Genomic DNA, 25317 nt, shown 5'->3' with positions numbered 1-25317 from the left:
CACAGAGAGGCTGCTGCCTACATACAGACTTGAAATCATTGGCCACTCTAACATATTAGATCACTATTCAGTTTATTAATGCCACTTTAATAATGACGTTTGCATATCTTGCACTACTCATCCCAGATGTATATACTGTATTCTATACCGTCTATTGCATCTCGTCTATGCCGGTCGATCATGGCCCATCCGTACATTTATATGTACATATTCTTATTCCATCCCTTTACTTAGATTTTTGTGTCATTAGGTCGTTGTTGTGGAATTGTTAGATTACTTGTTAGATTTGTCTACATTAGGTAGTTGTTGTGGAATTGTTAGATTACTTGTTAGATATTACTGCACTGTCGGAACTAGAAGCACAATCATTTCATTACACTCGCATTAACATCTGTTAACCATGTGTTTGTGACCAATAGAATTAGATTTGATTTGAATAAATGACAGTTTAAAGCAGATGGTGTAACTCAGACACTATGAGAGGCCATTAGCGCAAGCCAAGCACTCCTGTCTCCAGAGCAGTGAGACATCCTCCTCAGGTGCAGCTCACACTAAAGAGCGCTACCCAGGGCCTTTTTTACCCAAAGACTGACACTTCAGAATCTAACGGTCCTGGTATGGAAACTAGTCAAGACTGACACTTCAGTCTAACGGTCCTGGTATGGAAACTAGTCAAGACTGGCACATCAGTATAACGGTCCTGGTATGGAAACTAGTCAAGACTGGCACATCAGTATAACGGTCCTGGTATGGAAACTAGTCAAGACTGGCACTTCAGTCTAACAGTCCTGGTATGGAAACTAGTCAAGACTGATACTTCAGTCTAACGGTCCTGGTATGGAAACTAGTCAAGACTGACACTTCAGTCTAACGGTCCTGGTATGGAAACTAGTCAAGACTGGCACATCAGTATAACGGTCCTGGTATGGAAACTAGTCAAGCCTGGCACTTCAGTCTAACAGTCCTGGTAGGGAAACTAGTCAAGACGGACACTTCAGTCTAAAGGTCCTGGTATGGAAACTAGTCAAGACGGACACTTCAGTCTAACGGTCCTGGTATGGAAACTAGTCAAGACTGACACTTCAGTCTAACGGTGCTGGTATGGAAACTAGTCAAGACTGGCACATCAGTATAACGGTCCTGGTATGGAAACTAGTCAAGACTGGCACATCAGTATAACGGTCCTGGTATGGAAACTAGTCAAGACTGGCACTTCAGTCTAACGGTCCTGGTATGGAAACTAGTCAAGACTGACACTTCAGTCTAACGGTGCTGGTAGTGTAAACTGACTGGTCTTTAGACAGTATTTACTGAGATTATAGAACAGCTCATCTTCATCGGCCACGGAGAAGGAGATGGGGGGTGCAGTCCTTGGTAGCGGGCCGCGTCGTTGTCACGGTATTATCCTCAAAGCGGGCAAAGAAGGTGTTTAGTTTGTCTGGAAGCAAGACGTCGGTGTCCGTGATGTGGCTGGTTTTCAATGTACAGACAGAGGAGAGACGTTGGCTTAGAGGACATCATTAACCTCTCTCCAGTTTCATTCTGACAGGTTAGAGGACATCATTAACCTCTCTCCAGTTTCATTCTGACAGGTTAGAGGACATCATTAACCTCTCTCCAGTTTCAGCCTGACAGGTTAGAGGACATCATTAACCTCTCTCCAGTTTCATTCTGACAGGTTAGAGGACATCATTAACCTCTCTCCAGTTTAATCCTGACAGGTTAGAGGACATCATTAACCTCTCTCCAGTTTCATTCTGACAGGTTAGAGGACATCATTAACCTCTCTCCAGTTTCATCCTGACAGGTTAGAGGACATCATTAACCTCTCTCCAGTTTCATCCTGACAGGTTAGAGGACATCATTAACCTCTCTCCAGTTTCATCCTGACAGATTAGAGGACATCATTAACCTCTCTCCAGTTTTAGCCTGACAGGTTTTCTGTTTAGCTATAAGCACATTGTGCACATTCCAGGTAGTATTTTTTGCAGTTGTTCACCGCAAATAATCAGTTCTCACAATGCTTGGAGAAGTCTGGAAAGTTCTCAAAAACCCCATTATGACTGTAGCAATCTTCCTATAGCGGCTACAATAGGATGCTAACAGGGACTGTAGCAATCGTCCTATAGCGGCTACAATAGGATGCTAACAGGGACTGTAGCAATCTTCCTATAGCGACTACAATAGGATGCTAACAGGGACTGTAGCAATCTTCCTATAGCGGCTACAATAGGATGCTAACAGGGACTGTAGCAATCTTCCTATAGCGACTACAATAGGATGCTAACAGGGACTGTAGCAATCTTCCTATAGCGACTACAATAGGATGCTAACAGGGACTGTAGCAATCTTCCTATAGCGGCTACAATAGGATGCTAACAGGGACTGTAGCAATCTTCCTATAGCGGCTACAATAGGATGCTAACAGGGACTGTAGCAATCTTCCTATAGCGGCTACAATAGGATGCTAACAGGGACTGTAGCAATCTTCCTATAGCGGCTACAATAGGATGCTAACAGGGACTGTAGCAATCTTCCTATAGCAACTACAATAGGATGCTGACAGGGACTGTAGCAATCTTCCTATAGCGACTACAATAGGATGCTAACAGGGACTGTAGCAATCTTCCTATAGCGGCTATAATAGGATGCTAAAAGGGACTGTAGCAATCTTCCTATAGCGACTACAATAGGATGCTAACAGGGACTGTAGCAATCTTCCTATAGCGACTACAATAGGATGCTAACAGGGACTGTAGCAATCTTCCTATAGCGGCTACAATAGGATGCTAACAGGGACTGTAGCAATCTTCCTATAGCGGCTACAATAGGATGCTAACAGGGACTGTAGCAATCTTCCTATAGCGGCTACAATAGGATGCTAACAGGGACTGTAGCAATCTTCCTATAGCGGCTACAATAGGATGCTAACAGGGACTGTAGCAATCTTCCTATAGCGACTACAATAGGATGCTAACAGGGACTGTAGCAATCTTCCTATAGTGGCTACAATAGGATGCTAACAGGGACTGTAGCAATCTTCCTATAGCAACTACAATAGGATGCTAACAGGGACTGTAGCAATCTTCCTATAGCGGCTACAATAGGATGCTAACAGGGACTGTACACAGTGTGACTGCAATAGAACTCCACCAGGGACTGAACACAGTGTGACTACAATAGGACTCCACCAGGGACTGTATCAGCCCTAACAGACGATTGGTTTGATCGGTCTTTTCTTACCCGAGTCCAGCCAGGTCCGACACAAGGTTCCCCAGGGCAGCAGCTGCAGAGAGAGAAGAGAGGGAGGTCATGGTTCTGCCCGGGTGAAGGACTGGTTGATGACGTCAAGAGGTCGTTGTATGCTCCAATGAGATCCATTAAAACACAAACACAGGAGTGGAGCAGGCTGTAGCAGTAGCTGTGTCTCTGACTCATCATTAGACAGCAGGCCGTGTCTCTGACTCAACATTAAACAGCAGGCTGTGTCTCTGACTCGTCATTAGACAGCAGGCTGTGTCTCTGACTCATCATTAGACAGCAGGCTGTGTCTCTGACTCATCATTAGACAGCAGGCTGTGTCTCTGACTCATCATTAGACAGTAGCTGTGTCTCTGACTCGTCATTAGACAGAATGCACCTGAACTAATAGAGAGAAAATCATGGTAAATGAGATGCGACAGAGCCAAATGTGAATTACCGTACAGCTGGTTTGTTAATGGATTTCATCTGCTCTTCCTGCTCGTTCGATGCTGAAAACAGTTTATTTACACTTGTGTCTGTCCAGAGACTGAGACAGACAGAATCACGGCCCACAGGACTGATGTGTTTTAACTGTGACTGACGTGCCTGGAACAATCATTGATCTGAATGTCATGGCAACGCAGGATCGTTCTGGAGTCATGTAGGCTGCGAGGGACAAGGGGTCTGTTTAATGTTAACAGATACCCATGTTAACACATCAATCTATGTATTTCAATATCAAACACACAAACTAATCACTGAACGTCACATTAGAACGGCCCATAACAAAAATGCTGTGTTGAAGATTTAGAACCAACAAAGGATCTAGAACCTTAAAAGGTTTCTTCGGCTGTCCCCATAGGAGAACCCTTTGAAGAACCCTTTTTTGTTTCCTGGCAGAACCCTTTTGGTTCCAGGTAGAATTTTTTAAAGTTCCATGTAGTACCCTTTATACAGAAGGTTCTACATGGAACCCAAAATAGTTATATGTGGTTCCAGGTTTCTACCTGTAACCAAACATGGTTCTCCTATGGGGACAACCGAAGAACACATTTGGAACCCTTTTTTCTCAGGGTGCAGATACAGTAGTCTGAATCTAAAACTACATTGTGAAGATAGTGAATCTTGATTGGAGGAGAGAGAGAGAGAGAGAGAGAGAGAGAGAGAGAGAGAGAGAGAGAGACAGAGAGAGACAGAGACAGAGACAGAGACAGAGACAGAGACAGAGACAGAGGGAGAGAGAGACAGAGACAGAGACAGAGACAGAGACAGAGACAGAGACAGAGACAGAGACAGAGACAGAGACAGAGAGAGAGAGAGAGAGAGAGACAGAGACAGAGACAGAGAGACAGAGAGACAGAGAGAGAGACAGAGAGACAGAGAGAGAGAGAGAGAGAGAGAGAGAGGGAGAGAGAGAGAGAGAGAGAGAGAGAGAGAGAGAGACAGAGAGAGAGAGAGAGAGAGAGAGAGAGAGAGAGAGAGAGAGAGAGAGAGACAGAGACAGAGAGAGAGAGAGAGAGAGAGAGACAGAGAGAGAGAGAGACAGAGAGAGAGAGAGAGAGAGAGAGAGAGAGAGAGAGAGAGAGACAGAGAGAGAGAGAGAGAGAGAGAGAGACAGAGAGAGAGAGAGAGAGAGAGAGAAAGAGAGACAGAGAGAGAGAGAGACAGAGAGAGAGAGAGACAGAGAGAGAGAGAGAGAGAGAGAGAGAGAGAGAGAGAGAGAGAGAGCAGGACCAATGTAATTACAACCGTTTCAAGGTCAGCTGTCTGTAACTTATTTCAGCCTCAGGGTTCAGTCCCAAATGGCACCCTATTCCCTGTATAGTGCACTACTTATAACCAGGGCCCATAGGGTAGTGCACTACTTATAACCAGGGCCCATAGGGTAGTGCACTACTTAAGGAACAGGGTTCTATGTGGGATGCAGTCCCAGGCTGTAGCAGTACTGTAGCAGGGTTCTATGTGGGATGCAGTCCCAGGCTGTAGCAGTACTGTAGCAGGGGTCTATGTGGGATGCAGTCCCAGGCTGTAGCAGTACTGTAGCAGGGTTCTATGTGGGATGCAGTCCCAGGCTGTAGCAGTACTGTAGCAGGGTTCTATGTGGGATGCAGTCCCAGGCTGTAGCAGTACTGTAGCAGGGTTCTATGTGGGATGCAGTCCCAGGCTGTAGCAGTACTGTAGCAGGGTTCTATGTGGGATGCAGTCCCAGGCTGTAGCAGTACTGTAGCAGGGTTCTATGTGGGATGCAGTCCCAGGCTGTAGCAGTACTGTAGCAGGGTTCTATGTGGGATGCAGTCCCAGGCTATAGCAGTACTGTAGCAGGGTTCTATGTTGGATGCAGTCCCAGGCTGTAGCAGTACTGTAGCAGGGCTTCTGCAGGTTTTAGGCAGCCATCCAGAGAGAGAGGGAGAGAATGTGTACCAGACTTATTTAACAAGATCAGAGCCTAATAAAAGTCCAAAACAACATCCATCATATTGAACAATTGGACAGTGAGAAGTACAATAGGTTACATGACCAGCTGGAGTTTACATATAAAGCCTTCAACTTCAGGTTGGATTTGACTGATGATTCCAATTCATTTGTCAATTTAAAGCCGCAGACATGATTTATAATCCAATTTAGTATCCCCTGTGGACACTCAGAACTCCCCAAGAATCTTACTTCAGCATTTTGTTTCTCTGGTGTAGATGTTGTGCGGTATGTACAGTATCGTTAAGACTCTCTTAGATGTTTGTCTAACTGTTAGAAACACAGCAGGCTTGTTTCAGAAACACAGCAGTGAGGAAATACGATTACAGACAGACGGCAAAACTAGTGATATTCTCCTCCTTCATCCCCTCTGGTACTTTACATAACAGCGGGTGAAGAAACACTGTGTTCAAAGTGAAATTCGATCAAAAGTTGTTCTCTCTCCTTCTTTTCTTCTCTCCTCCTCAGATCAGCTGACACATCCATTTCCCTCCACTCAGATCAGCTGACACGTCCATTTCCCTCCACTCAGATCAGCTGACACATCCATTTCCCTCCACTCAGATCAGCTGACACGTCCATTTCCCTCCACTCAGATCAGCTGACACGTCCATTTCCCTCCACTCAGATCAGCTGACACGTCCATTTCCCTCCACTCAGATCAGCTGACACATCCATTTCCCTTCACTCAGATCAGCTGACACGTCCATTTCCCTCCACTCAGATCAGCTGACACATCCATTTCCCTCCACTCAGATCAGCTGACACGTCCATTTCCCTCCACTCAGATCAGCTGACACGTCCATTTCCCTCCACTCAGATCAGCTGACACGTCCATTTCCCTCCACTCAGATCAGCTGACATGTAGAGCTCTGGGTCCTGCTAGTTATAGTAGAGCTCTGGACCCTGTTAGTTATAGTAGAGCTCTGGACCCTGTTAGTTATAGTAGAGCTCTGGACCCTGCTAGTTATAGTAGAGCTCTGGACCCTGTTAGTTATAGTAGAGCTCTGGACCCTGTTAGTTATAGTAGAGCTCTGGGCCCTGTTAGTTATAGTAGAGCTCTGGACCCTGGTAGTTATAGTAGAGCTCTGGGCCCTGCTAGTTATAGTAGAGCTCTGGACCCTGTTAGTTATAGTAGAGCTCTGGACCCTGCTAGTTATAGTAGAGCTCTGGACCCTGTTAGTTATAGTAGAGCTCTGGACCCTGGTAGTTATAGTAGAGCTCTGGGTCCAGCCTGCTGTTAGTTATAGTAGAGCTCTGGGTCCAGCCTGCTGTTAGTTCTAGTAGAGCTCTGGGTCCAGCCTGCTGTTAGTTATAGTAGAGCTCTGGGTCCAGCCTGCTGTTAGTTATAGTAGAGCTCTGGGTCCAGCCTGCTGTTAGTTCTAGTAGAGCTCTGGGTCCAGCCTGCTGTTAGTTATAGTAGAGCTCTGGGTCCAGCCTGCTGTTAGTTATAGTAGAGCTCTGGGTCCAGCCTGCTGTTAGTTATAGTAGAGCTCTGGGTCCAGCCTGCTGTTAGTTATAGTAGAGCTCTGGGTCCAGCCTGCTGTTAGTTATAGTAGAGCTCTGGGTCCAGCCTGCTGGTAGTTATAGTAGAGCTCTGGGTCCAGCCTGCTGGTAGTTATAGTAGAGCTCTGGACCCTGCTAGTTATAGTAGAGCTCTGGGTCCAGCCTGCTGTTAGTTATAGTAGAGCTCTGGGTCCAGCCTGCTGTTAGTTATAGTAGAGCTCTGGGTCCAGCCTGCTGGTAGTTATAGTAGAGCTCTGGGTCCAGCCTGCTGGTAGTTATAGTAGAGCTCTGGGTCCAGCCTGCTGGTAGTTATAGTAGAGCTCTGTGTCCAGCCTGCTGGTAGTTATAGTAGAGCTCTGGACCCTGTTAGTTACAGTAGAGTTCTGGGTTCAGAACATCACAGCCTTGTCTTTCTACTGTTCACTGAAATAGCCCTGCAGTATCTCAGTGGGAGAGGATTCACAGTCTGTTATACAGCAGAGCTATATGACCAGCAGACACACCTCCACACAGAATATTATACTGGATCTGAATTCATTTACTCCACACAGAATATTATACTGGATCTGAATTAATTTACTCCACATGGAATACTATACTGGATCTGAATTAATTTACTCCACATAGAATACTATACTGGATCTGAATTAATTTCTTCCACATGGAATACTATACTGTATCTGAATTAATTTACTCCACATAGAATACTATACTGTATCTGAATTAATTTACTCCACATGGAATACTATAATGTATCTGAATTAATTTACTCCACATAGAATACTATACTGTATCTGAATTAATTTACTCCACATGGAATACTATACTGTATCTGAATTAATTCACTCCAAATGGAATACTATACTGTATCTGAATTCATTTGAACTGTGGTCAAAACTAGTAAAGGGCCCAGTGAAATGCCTTTGTTGTAACGTGATTCTTCTATTGAAGGATAGTTACACTGTTTATTCCTCCGACCACACTAGTAAAGGGCCCAGTGAAATGCCTTTGTTGTAACGGGATTCTTCTGTTTATTCCTCCGACCACACTAGTAAAGGGCTCAGTGAAATGCTTCTGTTTATTCCTCCGACCACACTAGTAAAGGGCTCAGTGAAATGCTTCTGTTTATTCCTCCGACCACACTAGTAAAGGGCCCAGTGAAATGCTTCTGTTTATTCCTCCGACCACACTAGTAAAGGGCCCAGTGAAATGCTTCTGTTTATTCCTCCGACCACACTAGTAAAGGGCTCAGTGAAATGCCTTGGTGTTGTAACTGTTAACCATAATCAAGAGAACAGAAGGTTTCCTGCTCAGAGGAATATATCTGAAGGAAAAAAGACTGAGAGAATACCAAACAGAAAACACTCTCCCACTATCACAATACATATGTTGTTGTCCCAGAACACAGGCCAGCCATAGGTGATGCTGCAGGCCTCAACTACCCCAGGATTCAATATGTTGTTGTCCCAGAACACAGGCCAGCCATAGGTGATGCTGCAGGCCTCAACTACCCCAGGATTCAATATGTTGTTATCCCATAACACAGGCCAGCCATAGGTGATGCTTCAGGCCTCAACTACCCCAGGATTCAATATGTTGTTGTCCCAGAACACAGGCCAGCCATAGGTGATGCTGCAGGCCTCAACTACACCAGGATTCAATATGTTGTTGTCCCAGACCCCAGGATTCAATATGTTGTTGTCCCAGAACACAGGCCAGCCATAGGTGATGCTTCAGACCTCAACTACCCCAGGATTCAATATGTTGTTGTCCCAGACCCCAGGATTCAATATGTTGTTGTCCCAGACCCCAGGATTCAATATGTTGTTGTCCCAGAACACAGGCCAGCCATAGGTGATGCTTCAGGCCTCAACTACCCCAGGATTCAATATGTTGTTGTCCCAGAACACAGGCCAGCCATAGGTGATGCTTCAGACCTCAACTACCCCAGGATTCAATATGTTGTTGTCCCAGAACACAGGCCAGCCATAGGTGATGCTTCAGACCTCAACTACCCCAGGATTCAATATGTTGTTGTCCCAGACCCCAGGATTCAATATGTTGTTGTCCCAGAACACAGGCCAGCCATAGGTGATGCTTCAGGCCTCAACTACCCCAGGATTCAATATGTTGTTATCCCATAACACAGGCCAGCCATAGGTGATGCTTCAGACCTCAACTACCCCAGGATTCAATATGTTGTTATCCCATAACACAGGCCAGCCATAGGTGATGCTTCAGACCTCAACTACCCCAGGATTCAATATGTTGTTGTCCCAGAACACAGGCCAGCCATAGGTGATGCTTCAGACCTCAACTACCCCAGGATTCAATTTGTTGTTGTCCCAGACCCCAGGATTCAATATGTTGTTGTCCCAGAACACAGGCCAGCCATAGGTGATGCTTCAGGCCTCAACTACCCCAGGATTCAATATGTTGTTATCCCATAACACAGGCCAGCCATAGGTGATGCTTCAGACCTCAACTACCCCAGGATTCAATATGTTGTTATCCCATAACACAGGCCAGCCATAGGTGATGCTTCAGACCTCAACTACCCCAGGATTCAATATGTTGTTGTCCCAGAACACAGGCCAGCCATAGGTGATGCTTCAGACCTCAACTACCCCAGGATTCAATATATTGACAGTCTCACAGACGTTTCCAGTTTCCACAGAGTCAATAGCTTCGTTTGCTGCTGGTACCCATCCCAAATTCCATCAGGGCTCACAAATGGGAAGAGATTGAAGAAATCCGCTGACAGAGCAGTGTGTGTGTGTGTGTGTGTGTGTGTGTGTGTGTGTGTGTGTGTGTGTGTGTGTGTGTGTGTGTGTGTGTGTGTGTGTGTGTGTGTGTGTGTGTGTGTGTGTGTGTGTGTGTGTGTGTGTGTGTGTGTGTGTGTGTGTGTGTGTGTGTGTGTGTGTGTGTGTTTCCTCAGCTAGTCTCATGGTCTTCATATAACAGGTTCTGCAGCAAACAGTTTATACGGTGCTGGTTCAATAACAGTTTGTGGTTCTACTCCTCTCCTCTCCTTCCCTCTCCTCTCCTCTCCTCTCCTCTCCTCTCCTCTCCTCTCCTCTCCTCTCCTCTCCTCTCCTCTCCTCTCCTCTCCTCTCCTCTCCTCTCCTCTCCTCTCCTCTCCTCTCCTCTCCTCTCCTCTCCTCTCCTCTCCTCTCCTCTCCTCTCCCCTCCCCTCCCCTCTCCTCTTACCTCCACCTCCCCCCTCCTCTCCTCTCCTCTTCTTCCCTCACCTCTCCTCCTCTCCCCAAGGCCAGAGAAAGGGAAGGGAGAGGGACACAGAGTAAAATAGATCATTTTGTCATTATATTATGTATGGAGAGTGAATTATCCCCATCCTCTATCTGACAACCTGATGTTCTCCTCTGTTACAGACTCATTTATCTCTGATATGTTCTCCTCTGTTGCAGACTCATTTATCTCTGATAGGTTCTCCTCTGTTACAGACTCATTTATCTCTGATATGTTCTCCTCTGTTACAGACTCATTTATCTCTGATATGTTCTCCTCTGTTAAACTCTCATTTATCTCTGATATGTTCTCCTCTGTTAAACTCTCATTTATCTCTGATATGTTCTCCTCTGTTAAACTCTCATTTATCTCTGATATGTTCTCCTCTGTTAAACTCTCATTTATCTCTGATATGTTCTCCTCTGTTAAACTCTCATTTATCTCTGATATGTTCTCCTCTGTTAAACTCTCATTTATCTCTGATATGTTCTCCTCTGTTAAACTCTCATTTATCTCTGATATGTTCTCCTCTGTTACAGACTCATTTATCTCTGATATGTTCTCCTCTGTTAAACTCTCATTTATCTCTGATATGTTCTCCTCTGTTAAACTCTCATTTATCTCTGATCGGTTCTCCTCTGTTACAGGCTCATTTATCTCTGATATGTTCTCATCTGTTAAACTCTCATTTATCTCTGATATGTTCTCCTCTGTTAAACTCTCATTTATCTCTGATATGTTCTCCTCTGTTAAACTCTCATTTATCTCTGATATGTTCTCCTCTGTTAAACTCTCATTTATCTCTGATATGTTCTCCTCTGTTAAACTCTAATTTATCTCTGATATGTTCTCCTCTGTTAAACTCTCATTTATCTCTGATATGTTCTCCTCTGTTACAGGCTGAAGTCTCATTAATCTGTGATGTGATATGACTGTTATGGTATGTTATATGTTATATTATGGTACGGTAGCTAGCTAGACTATGGATGAGTCCCAAATGGTACCCTATGCCCTATATAGTGCACTACCCTATGGGCCCTGGTCAAAAGCAGTGCCCTGTATAGGGAACAGGGTGCCATTTGGGATGCACTGTCTCTCTGTCGTTTGGTTCCCAAGAAGGCTGGATCATTGTATTAAAATGCAAATGATCACCTCTTGTCCTAAAGTGAACGGCTAGGATATCGCTGTTGTCATTCAGATGACTGAAGAGGAATATTACCATACATATGAATAATCATCATCCACTATCTGTCGCTCTCTTCAGTGTCTGGCAGCTAGCCAGACCAAGGGGACAAACTGAGAGAACGTGTGTTTCAAATGGCTCCCTATTCCCTATATCCCTCAAACTCAACTCTGGTCCTCCAAGTCAGTCCCTCTGCGTGTTTTCATTGTTCACCTCTAATCAGGGCCTGATTTAGACCTGGGACACCAGTCATTGTTGTCCTCTAATTAGGGCCTGATTTAGACCTGGGACACCAGTCATTGTTGTCCTGTAATCAGGGCCTGATTTAGACCTGGGACACCAGTCATTGTTCACCTCTAAGCAGGTCCTGATTTAGACCTGGGACACCAGTCATTGTTGTCCTCTAATCAGGGCCTGATTTAGACCTGAGACACCAGTCATTGTTGCCCTCTAATCGTGGCCTGATTTAGACCTGGGACACCAGTCATTGTTGCCTTATAATCAGGGCCTGATTTAGACCTGGGACACCAGTCATTGTTCACCTCTAATCAGGGCCTGATTTAGACCTGGGACACAAGTCATTGTTCACCTCTAATCAGGGCCTGATTTAGACCTGGGACACCAGTCATTGTTCACCTCTAATCAGGGCCTGATTTAGACCTGGGACTCCAGTCACTGTTCACCTCTAATCAGGGCCTGATTTAGACCTGGGACACCAGTCATTGTTGTCCTCTAATTAGGGCCTGATTTAGACCTGAGACACCAGTCATTGTTCACCTCTAATCAGGGCCTGATTTAGACCTGGGACTCCAGTCATTGTTGTCCTCTAATCAGGGCCTGATTTAGACCTGGGACTCCAGTCATTGTTGTCCTCTAATCAGGGCCTGATTTAGACCTGGGACACCAGTCATTGTTGCCTTATAATCAGGGCCTGATTTAGACCTGGGACACAAGTCATTGTTGTCCTCTAATTAGGGCCTGATTTAGACCTAGGACACCAGTCAATGTTGTCCTCTAATTAGGACCTGATTTAGACCTGGGACACCAGTCATTCTTCCCCTCTAACCAGGGCCTGATTTAGACCTGGGACACCAGTCATTGTTGTCCTCTAACCAGGGCCTGATTTAGACCTGGGACACCAGTCATTGTTGTCCTCTAATCAGGGCCTGATTTAGACCTGAGACACCAGTCATTGTTCCCCTGTAATCAGGGACTGACTTAGACCTGGGACACCAGTCATTGTTCCCCTGTAATCAGGGCCTGATTTAGACCTGGGACATCAGATGTGTGCTGCGGGCTCCGGACCTCCTAGGGTCAGAGTTAATCTACATATGGTGGATTACTGACCACAGCCCTATGGTCATATTACAGTGGAGTCTGCTGAGGGGAGGACGGCTCATAATAATGTCTGGAACGGAGCAAATAGAATGGGAACCATGTGTTAGATGTATTTGATACCGTTCCACTGATTCCGCTCCATCCATTAACACGAGCCCCGTCCTCCACAATTAAGGTGCCACCAAACTCATAAGTAGTGTACTGCATAGGGGATAGGGTGCCATTTTGGAGGCAACCCAAGGCTTTAATTAGACGTTGAGTGTAGGATTAAATTGCCAAGTTACATTCAGATGGACATTAAATGTATTGAGATAGTCGCCAGTGAAAGTCTACACAACCCCTTGGACAGTCTTCACATTTCCTGCTTTAAAATTCAATCGAAAAAGAGATTCAATTAGATTTTTTTCCCCCTATTGATCTACACAACCTAATCCACATTTTCATAGAGAAATAATAAAAAAATAAAAAAATAAAAATGGATCTCCTAATAAAAATGTATTTACTAAGAAATTGAAAATGAGTGTAATTGACATCCAAGAGTGGAATGGGTGGAATCACTTGTGGCAGCCATTATAGCTGTGAATTAATGTGAATAAGATTCAACCAACCTTGCACAACTCTTAGGGCAACATATATCAGAGAGAATAAAGTAGACGGCACACGTCAAACGTATGATTTATGACCCTATGTCAGGAAGATGTGTGCATGCCCATATTTGGGCATCCGGTCAGGACATCCTGGCGGGAACGGATCACGTGCTTATGCCCATATATGGGCATCCTGTTCCTGTTCTCACGCGTTAGAGGGTGTGCTAATTTATGCATATATCTATTACTTTGAAGTTGTCATGATGATTGATGTGTAGGGACCTGGGGGGGGGGGGGGGGGGGGGGGGGGGGGGGTCTGTGTTTGAACATTTGAAAGAGAATGGCCCCACACCCCCTATTGTATTGCCCTTAGGGTTGTTGTCTATGAAGCAGGAATGGCTGGGAGGGGGAGTGTGTCAACTACAGGTTTGGGTCAAATCCAATGCAATACAACACAGAGTGAAACTCTGTATTTTCAAGTAATGTGGTGGCAACATCATGTTATGGGTATGCTTCTCACCAGCAGGGACTGGGGGGTTTGTCAGGATCAAAATGAATATTAAAAAGAGTCAAATCCAGGTAAAAAGTTAGTTTCTTTTTTTTTGCATGACAATAACACACATTTGAATGCCAAAGACACACTAGAATGGCTTTCCAATAGGTGTTGATTGTTCCTGAGTGGTCCAGTCTCAGTCCTGACTTAAATTTGCTTGAGAATCTCAGAGACACGGTTAGAATATTACTGTCCATCAATGATTGCCAACCAAATTTACTGAGCTTGAGTAATTTTTACAAAAACAATGGACATACAGTGCATTCGGAAAGTATTCAGACCCCTTGACTTTTTCCACATTTTGTTACGTTACAGCCTTTTTCTAAAATTGATTAAATTACATGTTTTCCTCATCAATTTACAGACAATACCCCATAATGACAAGGCAAATTGATAAAAAATGTAAAAGTGAAATAACTTATAAGTATTCAGACCCTTTGCTATGAGACTTGAAATCGAGCTCAGGTGCATCCTGTTTCCATTGTTCATCCTTGAGATGTTTCTACAACTTGTTTGGAGTCCACATGTGGTAAATTCAATTGATTGGACATGATTTGGAAAGGCACACATCGGTCTATATAAGGTCCCATAGTTGACGGTGCATTTCAGAGCAAAAACCAAGCCATGAGGTCGAAGGAATTGTCCGTAGAGCTCAGAGACAGAATTGTTTTGAGGCACAGATCTGGGGAAGGGTACCAAAACATTTCTGCAGCATTGAAGGTACCAAAGAACACACTAACCTCCATCATTCTTAAATGGAAGAAGTTTGGAACCACCAAGACTCTTCCTAGAGCTGGCCGCCCGGGCCAAACTGAGCAACTCTGATGGTCACTGACAGAGCTCCAGTGTTCCTCTGTGGAGATGGGAGAACCTTCCAGAAGGACAACCATCTCTGCAGCACTGCACTAATCAAGACTTTATGGTAGAGAGGCCAGACGGAAGCCACTCCTCAGAAGAATGCACGACAGCCTGCTTGGAGTTTGCCAAAAGACTCTCAAACCATGAGAAACAAGATTCTCTGGTCTGATGAAACCAAGATTAAACTCTTTGTCCTGAATGCCAAGCGTCACGTCTGGAGGAAACCTGGCACCGTCCCTATGGTGAAGCATGGTGGTGACAGCATCATGCTGCGGTGATGTTTTTCAGCGGCAGGGACTGGGAAACTAGTCAGGATCGAGGGACCTCAGACTTGGGGCGAAGGATTAGCTTCCAACAGGACAAAGACCCTAAGCACACAGCCAAGACAACGCAGGAGTGGCTTCAGGACAAGTTTCGGAATGTCCTTGAGTGGCCCAGCCAGAACCTGGACTTGAACCCGATCTAACATCTCTGGAGAGACCTGAAAATAGCTTTGCAGCGACGCTCCTCATCCAACCTGACAGAGCTTGAGAAGATCTGCAGAGAAGAATGAGAGAAACTCCCCAAATACAGGTGTGCCAAGCTTCATACCCAAGAAGACTCAAGGATATATTTGTGTCAAAGGTGCTTCAACAAAGTACTGAGTAAAGGGTCTGAATACTTATGAATACATTTTCTCAAATGTATAAAAACCCGTTTTTGCTTTGTCATTATGGAGTATTGTGATGTCATTATGGAGTATTGTGATGTCATTATGGAGTATTGTGATGTCATTATGGAGTATTGTTTTAGAATAAGGCTGTAACGTAACAAAATGTGGAACAAGTCAAGGGGTCTGAATACTTTTCCTGTATGCTCTGTATGTTGGTAGAATATTATAAAAAATGATTCACCGCTGTCATGGCTGCCAAAGGTGCTTCCACCAAGTATTAAGGCTGGGGGGTGAAGACACACGCAATCAAGACGTCTTCAGGTAAATTTTATTATTTTCCGTAAAGATTTTTCACTTTGAAAATGTGGAGTAGGTTGTGTAGACCTTTGGGGGGAAAAATTGAATGTAATTGTCGCGCCCTGACCTGTGTAGTCTTTGTTTTCTTTATATATTTTGGTTAGGTCAGGGTGTGACGAGGGTGGTATGGGTGTTTTTTGTGTCATCTAGGGTTTTTGTACTGTCTAGATGTTTTGTAGATGTATGGGGTTGTTTTCCATCTAGGTGTTTATGTAGGTCTATGGTTGCCTAGATTGGTTCTCAATTAGAGGCAGGTGTTTATCCTTGTCTCTGATTGGGAACCATATTTAGGCAGCCATCTTCTTTGGGTATTTTGTGGGTTATTGTCTATGTGATGTTGCATGTTTTGCACTCAGTGTTTATAGCGGTCACGTTCGTTTTGATATTCTGTTTTGTTTGTTTAGTGTACTTCGTGTTATTTTCGTCTTACTTTAAAATAATGGATTCACATCACGCTGCACTTTGGTCTCCTCACTACGACGTTTGTGACAGTAATCCCCTTTTAAATATAATCCCGTTTGAAATGTAATCCCTTTTGAAATGTAATCCCGTTTGAAATGTAATCCCTTTTGAAATGTAATCCCGTTTGAAATGTAATCCCCTTTGAAATGTAATCCCGTTTGAAATGTAATCCCTTTTTTAAAATGTAATCCCGTTTGAAATGTAATCCCGTTTGAAATGTAATCCCGTTTGAAATGTAATCCCTTTTGAAATGTAATCTCTTAAAACTGTGCAAGGGGCGTGTAGACTTTCACTAGGCACTGTAAATATACAACAAAAAACCATTACAAAGCCTATAGACAGCATCCCAAATGGCACCCTATTCCCCATATAGTGAACTACATAGGGAATATGGTCCCATTAGGGACTCACAGATTATTTCTGGTTTCTGACATACCTGCCATGGTTGAAATCCCAAGGATCACACCTATGGACAACTCAATCTGCGTGCCCTAAAAACAAAACACACAAACACCCTCATCAATTCTCTGTTGTTATTTGTTAAGGCCATGTGGGAAAAAACCCAAACACGTGACATATAGTGGGGCTTAAGTGTACTACCTATGATGAAAATTACAGGCCTCTCTCATCTTTTTAAGTGGGAGAACTTGCACAATTCGTGGCTGACTAAATACTTTTTTTGCCCCACTGTATGTTTATATAGTGTGTGTTTCATGCTGTAATGAAAAACCACCGCTGAAAACTAAAGCTTTTGTATTCAATTTCAATGAGTCCATTTTTTGTCCCTCAGAATGAAAGTCTTTGAATGAGGTTAAGTGAGTTAGATGTGGATAAAAGAGTCTGCTTTTTGTGGCAAAAAAATAAATGTCAATGTTTTGAAAAGCTAAAATTAGAATTGACCAACTCTCTAGCTACAGTAAATGACAGATACCAGATTCTCACTTCAACGTCAATGAAACAGATATCTACCACATATTACTGTAGAATCTATCTAGTATTACGGTAATACTATAGAGGGGCTACCACATATTACTGTAGAATCTATCTAGTATTACGGTAATACTATAGAGGGGCTACCACATATTACTGTAGAATCTATCTAGTATTACGGTAATACTATAGAGGGGCTACCACATATTACTGTAGAATCTATCTAGTATTACGGTAATACTAGTATGGATAGAGGTCTACCACATATTACTGTAGAATCTATCTAGTATTACTGTAATACTAGTATGGATAGAGGGCTACCACATATTACTGTAGAATCTATCTAGTATTACTGTAATTCTAGTATGGATAGAGGGCTACAGCATATTACTGTATAATATATCTAGTATTACGGTAATACTAGTATGGATAGAGGGCTACCACATATTACTGTAGAATGTATCTAGTATTACGGTAATACTAGTATGGATAGAGGTCTACCACATATTACTGTATAATATATCTAGTATTACTGTAATTCTAGTATGGATAGAGGGCTACAGCATATTACTGTATAATATATCTAGTATTACGGTAATACTAGTATGGATAGAGGGCTACCACATATTACTGTAGAATGTATCTAGTATTACGGTAATACTAGTATGGATAGAGGTCTACCACATATTACTGTATAATATATCTAGTATTACTGTAATACTAGTATGGATAGAGATCTACCACATTTACTGTGATACTAGTATGGATAGAGGTCTACCACATATTACGGTATAATATATATAGTATTACGGTAATACTAGTATGGATAGAGGTCTACCACATATTACTGTATAATATATCTAGTATTACTGTAATACTAGTATGGATAGAGATCTACCACATTTACTGTGATACTAGTATGGATAGAGATCTACCACATATTACTGTATAATATATCTAGTATTACGGTAATACTATAGAGGGTCTACCACAGAGACACAGATCTAAACGTGATATTCATTTGATGAAGTGGTGTAACTTACAGCTACAATCATGATGGCGTTGTCCAGGAAACCAAATCCTACAAAAGGAATGGCGTTGTGTAGAAGGACTGCAAAAGAAAGAACACACACACACACACGCACACGCACACAACATCCCATTTAACATCCCACACATGTACTGGAAACTTGAAGAAGTGATGAGACACAGTGAACCTGGACGAACATTTGGCAGTTACAAACGGGGAAGAAAAGTGAGTTCTACATAACTCGGCCCTCTGTCGTCAGTCCTACTTCTGGCCAAATGTTCTCTGGTACCAGACCAAAACAGGGAGGTGTTGCAAAAACATTGGCCGTCTGATTCAACTAATCAAAAGCAAAGGAATCTGTCTTGAACCTGAATGAACTCATTCTAACTCCTATTGGCCATCAATGTGGAATTCTTTTCCACTCTGGTCATCAACCCGGGTATACTGCATGATAGTCATCAGTTCAGCCCTGGTGAATATGTGGGCTGGGAATGTGTCTGTGAGCACAGTGACAGGGAGGAAACAAATCCTCTAGCGTTCTCCACTGTTTCATATATGAATCCTCCTGCGTTCTCCACTGTTTCCTATATGAATCCTCCTGCGTTCTCCACTGTTTCATATATGAATCCTCCTGCGTTCTCCACTGTTTCATCTATGAATCCTCCAGCGTTCTCCACTGTTTCATATATGAATCCTCCTGCGTTCTCCACTGTTTCATCTATGAATCCTCCAGCGTTCTCCACTGTTTCATATATGAATCCTCCTGCGTTCTCCACTGTTTCATATATGAATCCTCCTGCGTTCTCCACTGTTTCATATATGAATCCTCCTGCGTTCTCCACTGTTTCATATATGAATCCTCCAGCGTTCTCCACTGTTTCCTATATGAATCCTCCTGCGTTCTCCACTGTTTCATATATGAATCCTCCAGCATTCTCCACTGTTTCATATATGAATCCTCCTGCGTTCTCCACTGTTTCATATATGAATCCTCCAGCGTTCTCCACTGTTTCATATATGAATCCTCCTGCGTTCTCCACTGTTTCATATATGAATCCTCCAGCGTTCTCCACTGTTTCATATATGAATCCTCCAGCGTTCTCCACTGTTTCCTATATGAATCCTCCTGCGTTCTCCACTGTTTCATATATGAATCCTCCAGCGTTCTCCACTGTTTCATATATGAATCCTCCTGCGTTCTCCACTGTTTCATATATGAATCCTCCAGCGTTCTCCACTGTTTCATATATGAATCCTCCTGCGTTCTCCACTATTTCATATATGAATCCTCCAGCATTCTCCACTGTTTCATATATGAATCCTCCAGCGTTCTCCACTGTTTCCTATATGAATCCTCCTGCGTTCTCCACTGTTTCATATATGAATCCTCCAGCGTTCTCCACTGTTTCATATATGAATACTCCTGCGTTCTCCACTGTTTCATATATGAATCCTCCTGCGTTCTCCACTGTTTCATATATGAATCCTCCTGCGTTCTCCACTGTTTCATATATGAATCCTCCTGCGTTCTCCACTGTTTCATATATGAATCCTCCTGCGTTCTCCACTGTTTCCTATATGAATCCTCCTGCGTTCTCCACTGTTTCATATATGAATCCTCCTGCGTTCTCCACTGTTTCATATATGAATCCTCCTGCGTTCTCCACTGTTTCATATATGAATCCTCCTGCGTTCTCCACTGTTTCCTATATGAATCCTCCTGCGTTCTCCACTGTTTCATATATGAATCCTCCTGCGTTCTCCACTGTTTCATCTATGAATCCTCCAGCGTTCTCCACTGTTTCATATATGAATCCTCCTGCGTTCTCCACTGTTTCATATATGAATCCTCCTGCGTTCTCCACTGTTTCATATATGAATCCTCCAGCGTTCTCCACTGTTTCCTATATGAATCCTCCTGCGTTCTCCACTGTTTCCTATATGAATCCTCCTGCGTTCTCCACTGTTTCATATATGAATCCTCCAGCATTCTCCACTGTTTCATATATGAATCCTCCTGCGTTCTCCACTGTTTCATATATGAATCCTCCAGCGTTCTCCACTGTTTCATATATGAATCCTCCTGCGTTCTCCACTGTTTCATATATGAATCTTCCTGCGTTCTCCACTGTTTCATATATGAATCCTCCAGCGTTCTCCACTGTTTCATATATGAATCCTACAGCGTTCTCCACTGTTTCATATATGAATCCTCCAGCATTCTCCACTGTTTCATATATGAATCCTCCAGCGTTCTCCACTGTTTCATATATGTATGAATCCTCCAGCGTTCTCCACTGTTTCATATATGAATCCTCCAGCGTTCTCCACTGTTTCATATATGAATCCTCCAGCGTTCTCCACTGTTTCATATATGAATCCTCCTGCGTTCTCCACTGTTTCATATACGTATGAATCCTTCAGCGTTCTCCACTGTTTCATATATGAATCCTCCTGCGTTCTCCACTGTTTCATATATGAATCCTCCAGCGTTCTCCACTGTTTCATATATGAATCCTCCAGCGTTCTCCACTGTTTCATATATGAATCCTCCAGCGTTCTCCACTGTTTCAAATATGAATCCTCCAGCGTTCTCCACTGTTTCATATATGAATCCTCCTGCGTTCTCCACTGTTTCATATATGAATCCTCCAGCGTTCTCCACTGTTTCATATATGAATCCTCCTGCGTTCTCCACTGTTTCATATACGTATGAATCCTTCAGCGTTCTCCACCGTTATCATATATGAATCGCCCTGCGTTCTCCACTGTTTCATATATGAATCCTCCAGCGTTCTCCACTGTTTCATATATGAATCCTCCAGCGTTCTCCACTGTTTCATATATGAATCCTCCTGCGTTCTCCACTGTTTCATATATGAATCCTCCTGCGTTCTCCACTGTTTCATATATGAATCCTCCAGCGTTCTCCACTGTTTCATATATGAATCCTCCAGCGTTCTCCACTGTTTCATATATGAATCCTCCAGCGTTCTCCACTGTTTCATATTTGAATCCTCCAGCGTTCTCCACTGTTTCATATATGAATCCTCCAGCGTTCTCCACTGTTTCATATATGAATCCTCCAGCGTTCTCCACTGTTTCATATATGAATCCTACAGCGTTCTCCACTGTTTCATATATGAATCCTCCAGCATTCTCCACTGTTTCATATATGAATCCTCCAGCGTTCTCCACTGTTTCATATATGAATCCTCCTGCGTTCTCCACTGTTTCATATATGAATCCTCCAGCGTTCCCACTGTTTCATATATGAATCCTCCAGCGTTCTCCACTGTTTCATATATGAATCCTCCAGCGTTCTCCACTGTTTCAAATATGAATCCTCCAGCGTTCTCCACTGTTTCATATATGTATGAATCCTCCAGCGTTCTCCACTGTTTCATATATGAATCCTCCTGCGTTCTCCACTGTTTCATATACGTATGAATCCTTCAGCGTTCTCCACTGTTTCATATATGAATCCTCCTGCGTTCTCCACTGTTTCATATATGAATCCTCCAGCGTTCTCCACTGTTTCATATATGAATCCTCCAGCGTTCTCCACTGTTTCAAATATGAATCCTCCAGCGTTCTCCACTGTTTCATATACGTATGAATCCTCCAGCGTTCTCCACTGTTTCATATATGAATCCTCCAGCGTTCTCCACTGTTTCATATATGAATCCTCCTGCGTTCTCCACTGTTTCATATATGAATCCTCCAGCGTTCTCCACTGTTTCATATATGAATCCTCCAGCGTTCTCCACTGTTTCATATATGAATCATCCTGCGTTCTCCACTGTTTCATATATGAATCCTCCTGCGTTCTCCACTGTTTCATATATGAATCCTCCAGCGTTCTCCACTGTTTCATATATGAATCCTCCAGCGTTCTCCACTGTTTCATATATGAATCCTCCAGCGTTCTCCACTGTTTCATATTTGAATCCTCCAGCGTTCTACACTGTTTCATATATGAATCCTCCAGCGTTCTCCACTGTTTCATATATGAATCCTCCAGCGTTCTCCACTGTTTCATATATGAATCCTACAGCGTTCTCCACTGTTTCATATATGAATCCTCCAGCGTTCTCCACTGTTTCATATATGAATCCTACAGCGTTCTCCACTGTTTCATATATGAATCCTCCAGCATTCTCCACTGTTTCATATATGAATCCTCCAGCGTTCTCCACTGTTTCATATATGAATCCTCCTGCGTTCTCCACTGTTTCATATATGTATGAATCCTCCAGCGTTCTCCACTGTTTCATATATGAATCCTCCTGCGTTCTCCACTGTTTCATATATGAATCCTCCAGCGTTCTCCACTGTTTCATATATGAATCCTCCTGCGTTCTCCACTGTTTCATATACGTATGAATCCTTCAGCGTTCTCCACTGTTTCATATATGAATCCTCCTGCGTTCTCCACTGTTTCATATATGAATCCTCCAGCGTTCTCCACTGTTTCATATATGAATCCTCCAGCGTTCTCCACTGTTTCAAATATGAATCCTCCAGCGTTCTCCACTGTTTCATATACGTATGAATCCTCCAGCGTTCTCCACTGTTTCATATATGAATCCTCCTGCGTTCTCCACTGTTTCATATATGAATCCTCCAGCATTCTCCACTGTTTCATATATGAATCCTCCTGCGTTCTCCACTGTTTCATATACGTATGAATCCTTCAGCGTTCTCCACTGTTTCATATATGAATCCTCCTGCGTTCTCCACTGTTTCATATTAGAATCCTCCAGCGTTCTCCACTGTTTCATATATGAATCCTCCAGCGTTCTCCACTGTTTCATATATGAATCCTCCAGCGTTCTCCACTGTTTCATATATGAATCCTCCAGCGTTCTCCACTGTTTCATATATGAATCCTCCAGCGTTCTCCACTGTTTCATATATGAATTCTCCAGCGTTCTCCACTGTTTCATATATGCATCTATCTTTTCAAAGACACCTCTCTCTTTTCAAAGACATCTCTCTCTTTTCAAAGACACCTCTCTCTTTTCAAAGACACCTCTTTCTTTTCAGACACATCTCTCTTTTCAAAGACACCTCTCTCTTTTCAAAGACAGCTCTCTCTTTTCAAAGACACACTCTCTTTTCAAAGACACCTCTCTTTTCAAAGACACATCTCTCTCTTTTCAAAGACACTTCTCTCTTTTCAAAGACAGCTCTCTCTTTTCGAAGACACCTCTCTCTTTTCAAAGACATCTCTCTCTTTTCAAAGACATCTCTCTCTTTTCAAAGACACATCTCTCTCTTTTCAAAGACACCTCTCTCTTTTCAAAGACACCTCTCTCTTTTCAAAGACACCTCTCTCTTTTCAAAGACACATCTCTCTCTTTTCAAAGACATCTCTCTCTTTTCAAAGACATCTCTCTCTTTTCAAAGACATCTCTCTCTTTTCAAAGACACATCTCTCTTTGTTTTCTTCCTCTCTTACCGTATCTCAGCTGAGCCGATGTGGGAGGGGCGATGACCATTTCCCCTGAAGAAGGAGGAGAAAGAAAACATGCATTACTATGGAGAAGAAGACAGTCCTGTCTGGAAGGACATGTCATTACTATGGAGAAGAAGTCAGTCCTGTCTGGAAGGACATGTCATTACTATGGAGAAGAAGTCAGTCCTGTCTGGAAGGACATGTCATTACTATGGAGAAGAAGTCAGTCCTGTCTGGAAGGACATGTCATTACTGTGGAGAAGAAGTCAGTCCTGTCTGGAAGGACATGTCATTACTATGGAGAAGAAGACAGTCCTGTCTGGAAGGACATGTCATTACTATGGAGAAGAAGACAGTCCTGTCTGGAAGGACATGTCATTACTATGGAGAAGAAGTCAGTCCTGTCTGGAAGGACATGTCATTACTATGGAGAAGAAGTCAGTCCTGTCTGGAAGGACATGTCATTACTATGGAGAAGAAGACAGTCCTGTCTGGAAGGACATGTCAGACAGAGAAGGAGAGGGACAGAGAGACAGAGGAGGAGTGCGACAGAGAGACAGGAGGGACAGAGAGAGGGACAGAGAGACAGAGGAGGAGAGGGACAGAGAGACAGAGGAGGAGAGGGACAGAGAGACAGAGGAGGAGAGGGACAGAGAGACAGAGGAGGAGAGGGACAGAGAGACAGGGAGGAGAGGGACAGAGAGACAGAGGAGGAGAAGGACAGAGAGACAGAGGAGGAGAAGGACAGAGAGACAGAGGAGGAGAGGGACAGAGAGACAGAGGAGGAGAGGGACAGAGAGACAGAGGAGGAGAGGGACAGAGAGACAGATGTGTCCCAGGCCGACGGGACAGGGATTAGAAGGGGACTGTCAATGTATCCCAAATGGCACCCTATCCCTATTAAGTGCCCTACTTTTCACCAGGGCCCATAGGGAATAGGGTGCCGTTTGGGACTGACCTAGTGGAATTACATTGAAATCCCATTCTTAACACATTAAAATACAAAACGGTGAGTATTAATGGTGTGTGAAACGTCCAGTAGGGTAATGCCATGCTCTGCAACCAGGACCCACACAGGACGACTACTATGCGTCCCAAATGGCTCCCTAGTCCCCATATAGTGCACTACTGCAGACCAGGGCCCATAGGACTCTGGTTAAAAGTAGTGCACTATACAGGGAGTAGGGTGCCATTTTGGACCCAGTCCACATCTACCAGCCTACAGATTAAGTCTGTCTGCCTTTCAAAATAGTGTCTGACACTATGAGCACAAATACTCAGCATTCAATTATCTCTATGCCCTTAGAGTCTGAGAGTAGGATCTTAATTTGATCACAGTGATGCAGGAGAACGTTCCTGAAATGCAGGACATTTAAAACCTTTTTTTGTGAATTTGAGGTTTAAAAAAAGGCTTCTAAAGTTTGTAATTTCCATTT

At 43.5% G+C, this 25317-nt stretch overlaps 1 protein-coding gene across 1 annotated transcript in view; it reads right to left on the bottom strand.

Annotated features, from left to right (window-relative positions):
- LOC109884616 (transmembrane protein 65) overlaps window positions 1–23930 on the bottom strand; it is a 49052-nt gene extending 25122 nt beyond the window's left edge. Inside the window, exons 1-4 of the mRNA XM_031812070.1 lie at window positions 23885–23930; window positions 18434–18501; window positions 16897–16951; window positions 3244–3286 (exon numbers count right to left, since the gene is read on the bottom strand). Coding sequence (XP_031667930.1) covers window positions 3244–3286; window positions 16897–16951; window positions 18434–18501; window positions 23885–23924 — 206 coding nt within the window. The 5' untranslated portion in view covers window positions 23925–23930. The remainder of the gene's footprint in view (window positions 1–3243; window positions 3287–16896; window positions 16952–18433; window positions 18502–23884) is intronic.
- Between the last annotated feature and the right edge of the window lie 1387 nt (window positions 23931–25317).

Source organism: Oncorhynchus kisutch, unplaced genomic scaffold (genome assembly GCF_002021735.2).
Source record: "Oncorhynchus kisutch isolate 150728-3 unplaced genomic scaffold, Okis_V2 Okis02a-Okis13b_hom, whole genome shotgun sequence".
NCBI classification, from domain to species: domain Eukaryota; kingdom Metazoa; phylum Chordata; class Actinopteri; order Salmoniformes; family Salmonidae; genus Oncorhynchus; species Oncorhynchus kisutch.
The sequence above is the reverse complement of the archived record's forward strand: the minus strand, read 5'-3'. Positions and strand labels throughout refer to the sequence as shown.